At 37.4% G+C, this 13,974-nt stretch overlaps 2 protein-coding genes across 4 annotated transcripts in view; both read right to left on the bottom strand.

Moving 5' to 3' along the window:
• LOC131962615 (protein unc-80 homolog) overlaps positions 1-9,759 on the bottom strand; it is a 94,986-nt gene extending 85,227 nt beyond the window's left edge. The window contains exons 1-7 of the mRNA XM_059327560.1: positions 9,562-9,759; positions 8,103-8,151; positions 7,601-7,757; positions 3,579-3,919; positions 2,044-2,167; positions 1,880-1,944; positions 115-257 (exon numbers count right to left, since the gene is read on the bottom strand). Of these exons, the coding sequence (XP_059183543.1) occupies positions 115-257; positions 1,880-1,944; positions 2,044-2,167; positions 3,579-3,919; positions 7,601-7,757; positions 8,103-8,151; positions 9,562-9,653 (971 nt within the window). The 5' untranslated portion in view covers positions 9,654-9,759. The remainder of the gene's footprint in view (positions 1-114; positions 258-1,879; positions 1,945-2,043; positions 2,168-3,578; positions 3,920-7,600; positions 7,758-8,102; positions 8,152-9,561) is intronic.
• Positions 9,760-12,910: 3,151 nt separating this feature from the next.
• LOC131962646 (microtubule-associated protein 2-like) overlaps positions 12,911-13,974 on the bottom strand; it is a 74,985-nt gene continuing 73,921 nt past the window's right edge. For all 3 annotated transcript variants that reach the window (XM_059327613.1, XM_059327614.1, XM_059327615.1), the window contains one exon: positions 12,911-13,853. In XM_059327613.1, the coding sequence (XP_059183596.1) occupies positions 13,644-13,853 (210 nt within the window). In that variant the 3' untranslated portion in view covers positions 12,911-13,643. The remainder of the gene's footprint in view (positions 13,854-13,974) is intronic.

Genomic DNA, 13,974 nt, shown 5'->3' with positions numbered 1-13,974 from the left:
GAATGGGCGTAAAGCTTCTCCACAACCACAGAATGAAGAAATCAATGACGCACACATGACCAGATGCTTCCTATCTCTCTGCTTCTTTAGGTTAAATTGATTAACGGTGCTCACTTTTTCTTGGAGGGGCCTTTCACCGGTGGGGGTTGTTGGGAAGGGCCACCTTTCTCCACCGAGTTGCCACGGCGGCAGCTCCGCTCTCCGCCCGCCGGGGACGAGGAATCTGATTGTGCCGCTTCGCAAACCACCTGGAAGCCCTGTGGGTGGGAGATGAACAGATTTTATTTTATTTTTTTATTTGATGGGACAATGCAGTTAACCCTCTGGAGTCCATGAAAGCGCCAAAGCACGACTTCTTCATGACGTCAAAAAAAGACACAAAAATTACCAAAAATGACTAAAAAATACACAAAAAGACATGAAATGACTAGAAAAAAGACACAAAATGACAAAAAAAGACACAACAAGAGACACAAAATGACCAAAAAAGACACAACAGACACAAAATGACCAAATAAGACACAAGAAAAGACACAAAATAACTAGAAAAAAGACACAAAATAACTAAAACAAGATACAAAAATGACCACAAAATTACCCCAAAAGACACAAAATGACTCGAAAAAAATAGACAAAATTACAAAAAAAGAGACAAAATGACAAAAAAATAGACAAAATGACCAAAAAAAGACACAACAGACACAAAATGACCAAAAGACACAACAGACACAAAATGACAAGAAAAGAAGACACAAAATGACTCGAAAAAAGAGACAAAATGACAAAAAAAAGACACAGCAGACACAAAATGACCAAAAAAGACACAACAGACACAAATTGACAAGAAAAGAAGACACAAAATGACTAGAAAAAAGACACAAAATGTCCAAAAAAGACACAAAATGACAAAAAAAGACATAAAATAACTAAAACAAGACACAACAACAGACACAAAATGAACAAAAAAGACACAAAAAAGACACAAAAAGACATGAAAAGGATTCAAAAATGGACAAAATAGACTCCACAGAGTTAGCATAGATACAGGACATGCATCATGTGCTGCATACAGAGATTTAGCTTCAGCTCATTTTAACTCCTGTCCTAGTTGGGCTTTTACAACTACATACAAAATCACAATACTATAAAAATCCAATATACAATTACCCCATCTACAAAATAGAATAAAATTACAAACAATTAAAATATACATTTACCCTGAGAAAAAATAGATAAATAGAATAAAAAATAAACCCTGTATAAATATAGCTTAGAGTTTGAGATCCTCATAAATCTATACAATAAGGAGAACAGAATGAAAGAAAATAGAAAAAAGGAGGAAAAAAAACAATCTTACATACCAATCCAAGGTAACTACTCAAACAAATATATACAATAATACATCAAGGGCAACCTAGGGCTGGGCGATATATCAATATAAAAAATATATACCGATATATTTTTAAATTTGATGTGGAATTAGACCATATCGATATAGTTCTTTTTTTCCCCCCTTATATATAAATGCTGCTTTTACTAGGGTTTGTCATATTTAGCTCTTTGTAATAATAATACAAAGGATAAAAAGAAAAACATTGCAACCCAATCCAAAGTAACTACTTTGACAGATATAACGTAGATGGGTGGGTGAACAGGCAGAAGGACAAACAGACCTGATAATTAAAGGCTGGTTGGAGCGAGGTTTCTGTCGTGACCCTTGCTAACCACGCTAATGCTCCCGGATGACTGGTGCTAATGAATATTAGCAGGCAGCCTCTGGGGGAGACTGAAAGGGGGAGGGGAAGTCTGTTGCCTGAACACATTCAATCAACATGGGAAGCCAAATGAGACAAGATCTGAGCTTAAAACGCTCGCTCACCATGGGACCCGGGTTGCCAGATCCACAGGGGCTGCACTGGTTGTTGACGGGGGAGTTCCTCTTCGCTGTAGAGACAGGCGTAGCAGATTACACGTCTTAATTATGAGCAAACAAAAATAGATTAAAAGGGGTCGATAAGGCTGTGTGTTAGGACTTTTTCCCACCTGTCACGATGTTTCTGACGGGTTTGATGAGTGCAGTAAAGGCAGGGATGTCCGGCTGCCGGTGCTCCCACATTGGCTGCCATATCACCAAACCGCTGGCCAATCGGAAGGTCAGATCCGACTCCTAAAAAAAGATGTTTAGTATCTCTATAATATGCACAATAACACCTCCTTCTCATCTTTTCAATCCAATCGAAGCAAGAAGCAACTTCAACAAGGATATATATCGTATATTGATATTCAGCCTAAATATATCAAGATATGACTTTTGGTCCTTATCGCCCAGCCGTACCTCCTTCTCAACTTTTCAAACCAATCGGAGCAAGAAGAAACTTGTAAGATGTATTTAACAAGTTTTATTCCTTGGAATGTTTCGATACGTTGGAAAGTGCACCGCTAATATGTAGGGCTGGGCGATATATCGACAAAAAAAAATATATCGATATAAGGTATTTTTTTACTTTACCGTAATAAATAAGGTGCACCTTTTTTTCTAATATCACGGTAAAATGATATTTGCACTTTTGATTTCACATTTAAGATTTTTTTTTAAAGATTGTATTTTACCATAAAAAATAAAATGTTTTTCCATCAAAAGAAATGCTGTTCTGCCATATGATTGACAAGAAAATACTTATAAAAAAGATATTTAGTATCTCAATAATATGCACAACAACAACATCTCCTTCTCAACTTTTCAATCCAATCGAAGCAGAAATGTGCAATTTATGGAGCTTTTATTTTTTTTTTTTTTAAAAAGGTACTCCTGTTGATATACAGTACTTATGTTCACTTAAATAAACGCTTTCAATAAAACTACTTGTGTCATATTTTACTTTGACTGAACATTTGCTCTCACTTTACGATAAAAATATCGGGATATATATCGTATATCGATATTCAGCCTAAATATATTGGGATATGACTTTTGGAACATATCGCCCAGCCCTACCTCCTTCTCAACTTTTAACACCAATCGGAGCAAGAAGCAACTTGTGAGATGTATTTAAAAACTTTTATTCCTTGGAATGTTTTGATACGTTTGATACAAGATATTTTTTTATTTAAATGTGCACTTTATGTAGCTTTGATTTTTAAAAAGGTACTCCTGTTGTTTTGCAGTATTTATGTTCACTTAAATAAACGCTTTCAATAAAACTACTTGTGACATGTCATATTTGGCTTTGACTGAACATACAGATATATCGATATATTTCTAAATGTGACATGGAATGAGACCATATTGCAAATATCGATATAGTTCCATTTTTATCTTTCTTTATATACATGACTTTTTGTCCATATCGCCCAGCCCTACAAATATAATACGATCACTTGGAAACAGTGATGAATTAGTCCCGAGAGTATTGTAACCTGACCTTTGTGTCTGTTTGTGCACACAGATCAATAGCCATAGGGTGAATCTGAGAGTGTGTGGTGGAGGGTTTGAAAATAAAGCTAAAAATCTTTCAACGAGGAGGTCATTCTTTGTACAAATTTAAGTCTATTTCGAGGCGGTACGGATTCGTACGGACCTTAATCCGATGAATAAGCGGAGCGAACAGGAACACAAACAGCTCCACCGTGGCCATGCTCTTGTGGAACAGCTTGGTCCGAGCGTGCTCGTCCTCCTCCAGCAGGGAGCCGCTGTGCCGGGGCCCCGAGCCCCCGAGGCCGGAGCCGGAGCCGGAGCCCGGAGCGCCCGGGGACGAGCCCTGGTTGCCCACCGGCTGCAGGAAGGCGCTGCTGCTGCTGCCGGCCGACCAGCCGTGGCCCAGGCTGGGCTCGTGGTTGCACTCCTGGGCGGCGTCGAGCAGCATCCAGTGCAGCGTGTGCAGCAGCTTGGTCTCGGCCACGCCCAGCTTGTCCTGGTGGCCTGTGGGAGGTCAGAGGTCAGAGGTCAGGGGTTAACGCTGTGTGCTGCTTAGGGAGGTGATGAATGGGCAGCATGAAGCTCTGGTGGATTTTGGTGGTTATGAGGCTTTAGAACTGCTGGTGTTTTTCAGGAGCGGGGAAAAAGTGTACTTTTTGTATCCTTTGTATATGTATACACTGTAATATGGAATATTGATATTTTATCGTATACATTATTAATATTGCAAATACAAAATTTATATTTTTCTGTACTTATTTTTGTGTTTGTGCACCTGAATTTTCCCTCTAAGCATCAATAAAGGTAAAAATGTTTTACAAGGTACAAAATAATATCTGAAAACTTGTAAAATAGGCTGAAAAATACACTATATGACTGAATTGTGGAGTTAGACTTAGACCATTAAGACGTTTTTCTCCATTTTAGTGTTAAAGATTTTTATGTGTGTGAGTGTGTGTGTGTGGGGGGGATTATACGGCACTGCTATATGAAATATTGAGATTTACATGAAAAGTTTTTCAAATATTTGAAAAAGTACAAAATAATATCTGAAAACTTGTAAAAAAATATATATATATATTAAAAAAAGGCTTAAAAATATATTTGACTGAATTTTGGAGTTAGACCATTAAACAGTTTTCTCCATTTCTGTGTTAAAGATTTTTATGTGTGGCCCAGGGGGGAAATTATACAGCATTGTGATATGAAATATTGATATTTTATCATATAAATGATTAATATTGCAAATGCAAAATTACTATTTTTCTGTATTCATGTCTGTGTCTTTGCAGCTGTAAAGTTAAATTAGAGATTTGCATGAAAACATACAAAATAATATCTGGATACTTCTAAATAATTTTTTTTTAAAAGGCTTAAAAATATATATGACTGAATTTTGGAGTTAGACCATTAAACAGCTTTTTTTTCCATTTTTGTGTTAAAGATTTTTATGTGTGACCCAGGGGGGAAAATTATACAACATTTTGATATGGAATATTGATATTTTATCATAAAAATGAATAATATTGCAAATACAAATCAAACTGTTTGGTATTATATCCATATTTAAATATATATAAAATAAAGAAAGTGAGATGAACAAACTGAAAGTTTTCTTATTAGATACAATTTTTCCTTTAGTGAAGCAATATATAATTAAATCAATACTTGGCATATCACAAAATGTTTTATATTGCAATAATATTGTAGTATAACTTCAGTATGGAGATAATATTGTGTTGTGATTCAGATCAGGATCCACACGGGCAATATGATGTTTAAAACTGTAAAGAAATTATGTAAAATATGTATTTTTCTATGTCACTTTTTTAACTAATGAGTGGCCAAACTCGCAATATTAATAAAAGCGCAAAGAGCAAAGCAGAAGCGAATCATTGCGACAATCACAACAACACAAAGACGGTTTGTTATGTGGTTATTTCATATATGATTAATTTACTGGATGACCAAAGAATATGCTTTATCGTGATATATATTGTTATATTAAATTACCTATATTGAAATTGAAGATTTTGGCCATCTCCCCCAGCCCTTTATCAAATCCAATGGAATGATTGTCATATTTTTTGCTGACCTTCTGAAGACCCGGGACTTTCACCATGATCCAACAGAAATAAAAATAAAAACAGATAACAAAAAAAAACAGATATGATTGATGTAAGTCATTTTCAAGCAAAAATACCAAACATTACAGGCAATATGGAGACATAATTGGGCTTGAGGAAAGTGGTCTGGGTCATTTTTCCTCATTATCATTGCTCATATCTAATTATATATCTTGTGTATACACTTTAGTGCTTTCCATAATATACAGTCATGGAAAAAAATATTAGACCATTGTTTTCTTCAATTGTTTTCTAGCCATTTTCCATGGTTTTCTTGATAATAACCAAAATCATCATCAAGAAAAACATGGAAAATCATGACATATCAGCTCTTAAATTAAACTTTTGTGAGTTTTTTGTTGTTGTTATCATTATATTTGTTCAAATAAATGTACCTTTAGTTGTACCAGGCATTAAAATGAACAAGAAATTGAAGAAAACAACACTGTAAAAATTTTTTTGTTTTTACGGTAAAAAAACCGCAGCTGCCAGAAGTTGCCAGAACTTTACCGTAATAAATACGGTGCACCTTTTTCTAATATTACGATAAAATGATATTAGCACTTTTGACTTCACATTTAAGATTTTTTTTAAAGATTATATTTTAACGTAAAAAATAAAGTTTTTCCATCAAAAGAAACGCTGTTCTGCCATATGATTGACGAGAAAATACTTTATAAAAGCTGCTTAAATTAAAGATTTTACCATTAAAATCAAAATTAAAATTACTTTATTTCTCCCATATTTTGAGTAGACTTTAAGTTATGATAACTTTTAATCCTTACTTCTGCTAACTTCTGCAATGTGCTGAATTGGCACGATTGTAACGCCGCTATGAAATGTCAGCTAATGTTGCGACCACAATTTTGAGTTAGCATTGATACGCTAATGGCTACTCTTGTAGCTGTAACAAGCAGCGCCGCTAGCGTCAGTTAGCCGCTAGCATCAGTTAGCCGCTAGCTTTTGCTAATGACCGAATTTCACCGATTTCCCGCATTTCCCAACAAAGAAATAAGAGTTAGCAGAACTATTGTCCCTTGTTGTGAACCCCAACTTAAAGATATAAGTAACAACAACTCACCAACTTGTTTTTGAGCAGACAACTGGCTTCCTTTGTTGTGCTAACTTACATTATTGCCCTAAATGTCAATAATTTATATTTCCAAGTTTTACCCACTTAACCCTTTGATGCACAACATGGTCTAAAGTGACCCAACAGAGTTTTTATGTTCTATATCTTTGCAATAAATTATTTTCATCATTCAGTATTCCAGGTTTTCCTCAATTAGTTTGTTTTTGATCCTCATACATCCTAATTTTATGTTTTCCTTTATTCATTTTTTAAGAAAATCCCTTTTTCTGTCACTACTCTTCGAATGCACAACATGGGTCAAAAATTACCCATATCCATTTTTTAGCTTAGTAGCTTGCCAAGCTAACTTGTTAGCTAACTTCTTGGCTAAGTAGTTAGCTTAGCAAGCTACTTAGCCAAATAGTTAGCTATGTAATAATACAAAACCTTTTTTCTTCATAAAGTATAAGAGGCAAAATGGAAATAATGATCCGTTTTTAATCAAAAACAAGATATTTCAAGAATATTTGGAATATTCAATCATAAAATAAGTTGATATCAAAAGATAGAGCACAGAAACACACAGCAGCATTAAATAACATGGGGAATGAATGCGAGTCATTTTTGACCCATGTTGTACATTAGAAGGGGGGTCAATATGTTGTGCAAAGGGTTAAATCACTGTTTTAGGCCAAAAAATACAAATCTACATTTGTCACAGTGAAGAGTGGTCTAATATTTTTTTTCCATGACTGTATGTTCATTCCCTAAATAGTCTTTCTGTGTATTCAGGTGCTGAGATGATGCAGAAAAATAAAAGATCTCATTTGCATAAACATGATTTCCTCTTTGTTCCTATGATGTGCTGTCAGAGTCTGTCCTGTCACTTCCCTGCTGCAGGAACATCAGGTTTATGTTTCGTTGGATGAGGATAGCCTGTCAACTGGATGTCTGGAGCGAGGTAATGCGTGCATTGTGTGTCCTCACCCAGCCTGTTCCTGTTGGACAGCAGGATGGAGGTGCAGTGGAGAACATGAGGCAGCGCCGCCTGGACCAGCTCCCAGCGGGAGATGCTCTGGATGGCCTCTGACAGGGCCGGTGACAGCCCGTGGAGCTTATTCTCCACCAGCACTCGCTCAAAGGACTGGGGAGGCAGCCAGGAAAGGAGAAAAAGAGACATCAGCGAGGAACTAAAGCCTCTTTCTTTGGCTATCTAAATGTCCCACATGCCCCCGAGCAGGGCGATGCCTGTGGGAGAGACAGTGGCAGCCCTGTTCGGATCCAAAGGGATCTGAAGAGGCGTCATTATGGATATGAGCTTCCCAACGTCTGGCTCCTGGGTAACAGGAGGAAGCAAGGGGGGGAAAACTCATTTGCTAAATGTAAAATCAAGAGCCCACTTGATTTGCAGGTGCATTAAGGTAAAAACAGATTACTGGGAAGCGATTATGTTCCATCACCACGCACATGGCATGATGAAATAACTCACCACACAGGAGGCTTCATACTGCTTTCCCAACTTTGGACGCAGAAACGCACTAGAAAAAACACAAACACATGCTTATGTAAGGTTTAAAAAACAGCAAATATAGGTTACAGCATGGGTTTCAAACTCGTGGCCCGCGATTTCAAAAAACATGAAAGTACACAAGTAAATTGCAGATTCACTGATGTTCCTCAATTACATTTTATTTGGAACATCAACTAATTAAGCCAATGAACTGGTTTAGTGAATATTACTTGGAACGAATGATTCAATTTACATAAAAAACTGAGGACACATAATAACAAACAATCACTAAGTAATGCACTACATGAAAAACTGCTATTTTAAAATAAAAGCACTTAATTTGTATTTCTTTGTAGAATGTATATAGATGATTGAAATAATAATTACAGGGCTAAAAAAATCTTTTCTTTCAGTGTATCTGACAAATCCCAGATCCTATAGCACCATATTTCTGGTTTAAACCAGCTGTTACATGATCAATAGGTCATACTGGGGCCTTTTAGTAAAGCAGAGAACTTTATGATTAACCCTCTGGAGTCCATCTATTTATTGAAAATACACAGGTTTTATTTACAGTAATAACTATTTATATATGATATGTAGACAAGCTGAGAAAGCCAGTTAAAGTTCAATCATAGGAGCTTTCACAGTGTCACATTTATGTTTCTAGACCATTTTTAAAATGTGAATTTTCTTTCTACAATGAAAAATATTACTATTTTTTAATTTATATGCAAATAGACTGTTTTGCAGTTTTATTATTTATTATTTTTTCTGCTGTTTTTGTGTGTATAAAAGGGAAAAAAAGGTTCATTTCCATAGACACCTGTGTCTTTTGCTTGTATTTGGGTTTTTTTTTTGGCAGCTTTATACTTTGTTAATTAAAATAAAATGAAAATCTGACTGATAGCTAGTTTGTGTGGAGAAAAAGGAGCCATGCATGTGATGTAAGGACAGACTGAAAGATGCTAAACAGATACAGAATGCAGAGGAAGTTGACAAATTTGAACCAAAATCTCCTAGAATGCTTTAGAGGTTTAAAAGTAACAGAAAATACACCACAACCATCAGTGTCAAACTGGATTTTTAGCAACAAATTAACTGTCATTTTGCACAATCAAGAGAAACCATCACTGCAGCTCGCCCACACTACACTATTTTCTTTGCCCCACTTCTTTTTATATATTTGCTTTACAGGTGTGACATCATGCAATCTGCATCAATCATACCTTGCAAAAACAGGCAGCCCACCTCCCTCCATTTAAAACACTGAACTGACACGCTCCGTGGCACGGGTACCCATTGAATTATAATAAAGCAATGCATCTATTCTGGAGAGAAATGAAAAGCCGATTTGCACATGCCACATCTTTGATTCCTCTTCTTAATCTCGGTAATGGCAAACACCTGTTATCAATTTCCACTGATGCACACTAACCTGGTTTGCCTCCATAGGAAGGTCTGGATGGGGAACGGTATTCCTTTCCCGCACTCCGGCTCGTTGTCGTCCAGGCTTTTCCTCTTCACCATCTTGGCCGGACCTGGCTGCCCGCCTGCGTGCGACCACCGGGGCGCGCGGCGGCGGCTGGCTGGCTGTCCAGGTGACCAGAGAGCCGATCACCACATGATTGGGTTCGTCCTGCGTAAAATGGCTGCAAGTGTCGGTCGGTCGGCGGTTATAGAGCGACAGAGAGAGAGAGAGAGAGAGAGAGGGAGAGGGAGAGAGAGAGGAGAGAGAGAGAGAGAGAGAGAGAGAGAGAGAGAGGAGAGAGAGAGAGAGAGAGAGAGAGAGAGAGAGAGAGAGGGAGAGAGAGAGAGAGAGAGAGAGAGAGAGAGAGAGTGGAGGGCGGGTGGAGGAGAGAGACGGAGAACGCTCTGATTTCTCCACCTCCCTTACCGGACAGCGACAGTTGATCGGCGTGCGAATTGATCGGCGGCCGATTTTAATTGATCGGCGGCCGATCTCAATTTATCGGCGGCCGATCTTAAAGACGCAGTGGTGTGTGTGTGTGTGTGTGTGTGTGTGTGTGCAGCAGCTGGACCAGATGTTTTCCGACTAAACACGCCGATTTTTGCATCATTCTTGGAAATGACACACATGCATGCAGAATCGGCTGTAAACACACACACGTTGATTTGCAGCCGGATGGTGCATTCACATGACGGATAATCCTCCAATTGAATATCAACAGGTTGTTTAACAGAGCAGCTGGGGCTATAAAAGGCATATTAACAACGATTTAATATTTGCAGAAATGTTTGGATGTTTGGATTCTAAGCCCGCTGTAGTTCAGTAAAAGTAGCCATACAGCAGTGCACAAATACTGTTAATATTAATAAAATATCACATAACCATAGTTCAGAAACTGTAGATTAAAAAGTAAAATATAATAGCCTAAACTGTCCTGGAGTAGACATGAACTTTAGACATAAAGTAGCTGAAAATGGAAAAACTCAAAGCACAATTTCAAATAATTATACTTTGTAAACAAGTTGTATTTTGTTCGTTTATTCCATAGAAACACCGTGTAAATCAGGGCTGCAACTAACAATTATTTTCATCATCGATTGATCTGTCAATTATTTAAACGATTAATAATTGTTGCAGCTCTAGTGTAAATACGAACAAAACGCAGTAGAAACTTTAACTGGTCAACATTATGGACTAGACTATTTGTTGGTCGGTGTATTAATGAGGTAGGAACTTCCTGGAGTCTCCATTGGTCCAGTATATTACCTGGAACCGTGGCGCATCATCAGTCATACTTTAATAATGATGTGAATTGATGATTTAAATTTACAAAAAAAATATTTAAAATATATACATTATTAATGAACATGTTGTACCAAGATTTAGCATCATATTTAATGCAATTTAATTAATTTATAATTGAGAAAATTGCCTATATAGAAAAAATCTATAATTCTAGTTATGAGTGTACATTTCCAAGCTAAAGTCACATTTTTAGTTTTTTCATTCATTTTTTTAAACAAAAAATATAATCAAAATTATTTGAAAAAAATGTGTTAAATTTCTATTTTTTTTTCGTGTCATTATTTATTTTCCTTAATTTATTTTAATAATTTCCATGTATTTTTTTCCTTACCTGCAGGTGCACCCATGGCACGATGAATGTATGCATTTCGGCTTATAAAAATGCATGCTTGAGATGAATTAATCACATTTTTGGGAGAATTCAAACAAGAAACTGGAGTGAATCTGTTTTTATTTTCTTTATTTCAGTTGTCATCATCCTGTAGGAGCATTTGTCATCAGTACGTCTCGGAAACATCGGAAAGTGTGCACACATCTACATGGTCTTTTAAATACACTTACACAGGCAGGGGGGGGGGCAAGAATATAGGAAGCACAGAAAAACACTGGAGGGGCAACTGACACCAAGGGGAGGAGGAGAAGGAGGGCAGAGGAGTTTCACAATGGTGAGCAGAGAATATGCTAGAACAGTTTTGTTTTTATTCTTTTTTTTTAAATGAATTCTAACAGCTGAAAGTTGAGGGTAACTCCCATTCTTCATTTCTTCTTCCTCATTTCCTGTAAAGTTACTGGTTTAATCACACAAAAGGGCCAGGTAGCTGCTCTTTTAATGGAATGTTTTCATATAAAGCTTCATTTTTTCCACTTTTTCCAAACAAACTTTACATTGTACAACCCAGTCTCTGCAAAAGGAGAAAGATCACAGGAGCTTGAGGGGGCAGTTTAGGGATCTGAGGACCTTGAAGTACATCCTGGTCATTTACACTCACACTGAAAAGTTTAAGATTGCTCCAAATAGATCTAATTTATCATTTATTTGCCATGCCAGCATAACAGCGCTGTTGAAGCCTAATAAAAATCACAGAGCTAATGTAAAACCAAACAAAAAGAGCAGCCCATTGGTTTGTGGTAAAGAAAAAAACAATCTATTGGAAAGCTAGCCTTTTTAGCGCTTGACTCAACATTAACTGCAGTGGTTATCCACATTTAAGTGCTAATAAGCCAGTGCAGCCACAGGGAACATACAAAACTGGAACGACTTCCACTACAGTGACATATATATAAAAAGAAAAAAATAACAAGAGGACCCAATTCGTCCAACGATTCAGCACATATCAGGAAATCATAACGTTAAAACCAACAAACGAACAAAAATCTCATGTCACGTTTTAGCAGACATGCTCATCAGCCATTCTCAAGCCAAGTCTCTCACACAGTTGTCTTTAAAACTAGCGTCTAGGATCTAGTAGCTATTTCTTGCATTCTGAATGAACACAACGCATGGGTGGCCCCATACAGGTGGAATGTGATGCTTTGCGCACTAAAAATCACTGTACAATCATAAAACCGTCAATACCTTCATCGACAAACACATCCACTCAAACTTTACCATTCAGCCTTGTAGAACCTGATAATGTAATAAATTCCCGATAATGTAATAACCCCGATAATGTAATAATCCCGATAATGTAATAGAAATCTGCACTTGAGTCCATTGAAAATGTAATAAAACCTGATAATGTAATAACTTCCTGGTAATGTAATAAAGTGCATTTCCCAATGATGTAATACACTTTTTACCAATAATGTAATAAAGTATAACATTAATGGAAGGTTTTTGATCAAATCAAAGATGGCGGAAAATCCAATATGGCCAAAAAACCCCATTGAGGATGCATTGAGCTCGGATTGGCCCAAGGGTTCCAGTGATACATCCTTTGTGAAAAACGGATGAACGGGTCAAAAGTAAATAAACATTCAACTTTGACCTGTTGGTGGCGCTAGAGCTCTGAGCTAGAGTTGATACACAGTATCACCACTGGAACCCAAGTAATGGGTGGTCTGCTGTTAAATGATTACAATATTGGGGAATTATTACATTATCAGGACTTGGGAAATGAAGGCTAACCTGATATCGTTCATCCGTTTTTCACAAAGGACGTATCACCGGAACCCTTGGGCCAATCCGAGCTCAATGCATCCTCAATGAGGTTTTTCGGCCATATTGGATTATCCGCCATATTTGATTTGATCAAAAACCTTCCATTAATGTTATACTTTATTACATTATTGGTAAAAAGAGTATTACATTATTGGAAAATGCACTTTATTACATTATCGGGAAGTTATTACATTATCAGGTTTTATTACATTTTCAATGGAGTCAAGTGCAGATTTTTATTACATTATCGGGGTTATTACATTATCGGGAATTTATTACATTATCAGGTTCTACAAGCCTATCTAGAACGAAACAGAAAAGTCCATATTTGAGTGAACAAAAATGAGAAATAAAGAGTGACTGGGCGTGTCCCTTTAAGGGTGAGTGAAGATTTCAGTTTTTTAGATTCTGCCGGAAGGGCTGGAGGGGTCGTTGATGGACGAGACAGTCAATCAACTACAACTGCGGGTCAATGTGAGGGGTGGTGCTGCAGTGGAGGACCTAGGGAGAACACTGGATGCTTATGATGGATGAGATTGATGGGAAGAGGAGTCACGGTGTGGAGGGATCCTAAGCAGCCAGCTCATAAGCCCTGCTTGGCCAGGGCAGCGGTGACATCCTGGGCCAGAGTGGAGAGCTGGGGGGACTCCAGGACGTTGATGCTGCCGGAGGAGGACAGGCGAGGGGAGGTGCCGCCCGTCTCCACCCCGGGGGAGTGGGTGACCACGATTTCAGCGCCGTGATCCACCCGAGCTTTGGCCGATTCCCGGAAGCTCAGCTTGTGGCTCTCGATCTGGCAGGAAAAAAAAAATGTTTTAGTTCCTTAGTTCCTTCTTTATCTGCATAGAAATAATGTGTGAGCTGGAAGAAGAATCTGTCTAGAGACTAGGGTTGTCACGATACTAAAATATTCA

This window comes from Centropristis striata, chromosome 24 (genome assembly GCF_030273125.1).
Source record: "Centropristis striata isolate RG_2023a ecotype Rhode Island chromosome 24, C.striata_1.0, whole genome shotgun sequence".
Taxonomy (NCBI): Eukaryota; Metazoa; Chordata; class Actinopteri; order Perciformes; family Serranidae; genus Centropristis; species Centropristis striata.
The sequence above is the reverse complement of the archived record's forward strand: the minus strand, read 5'-3'. Positions and strand labels throughout refer to the sequence as shown.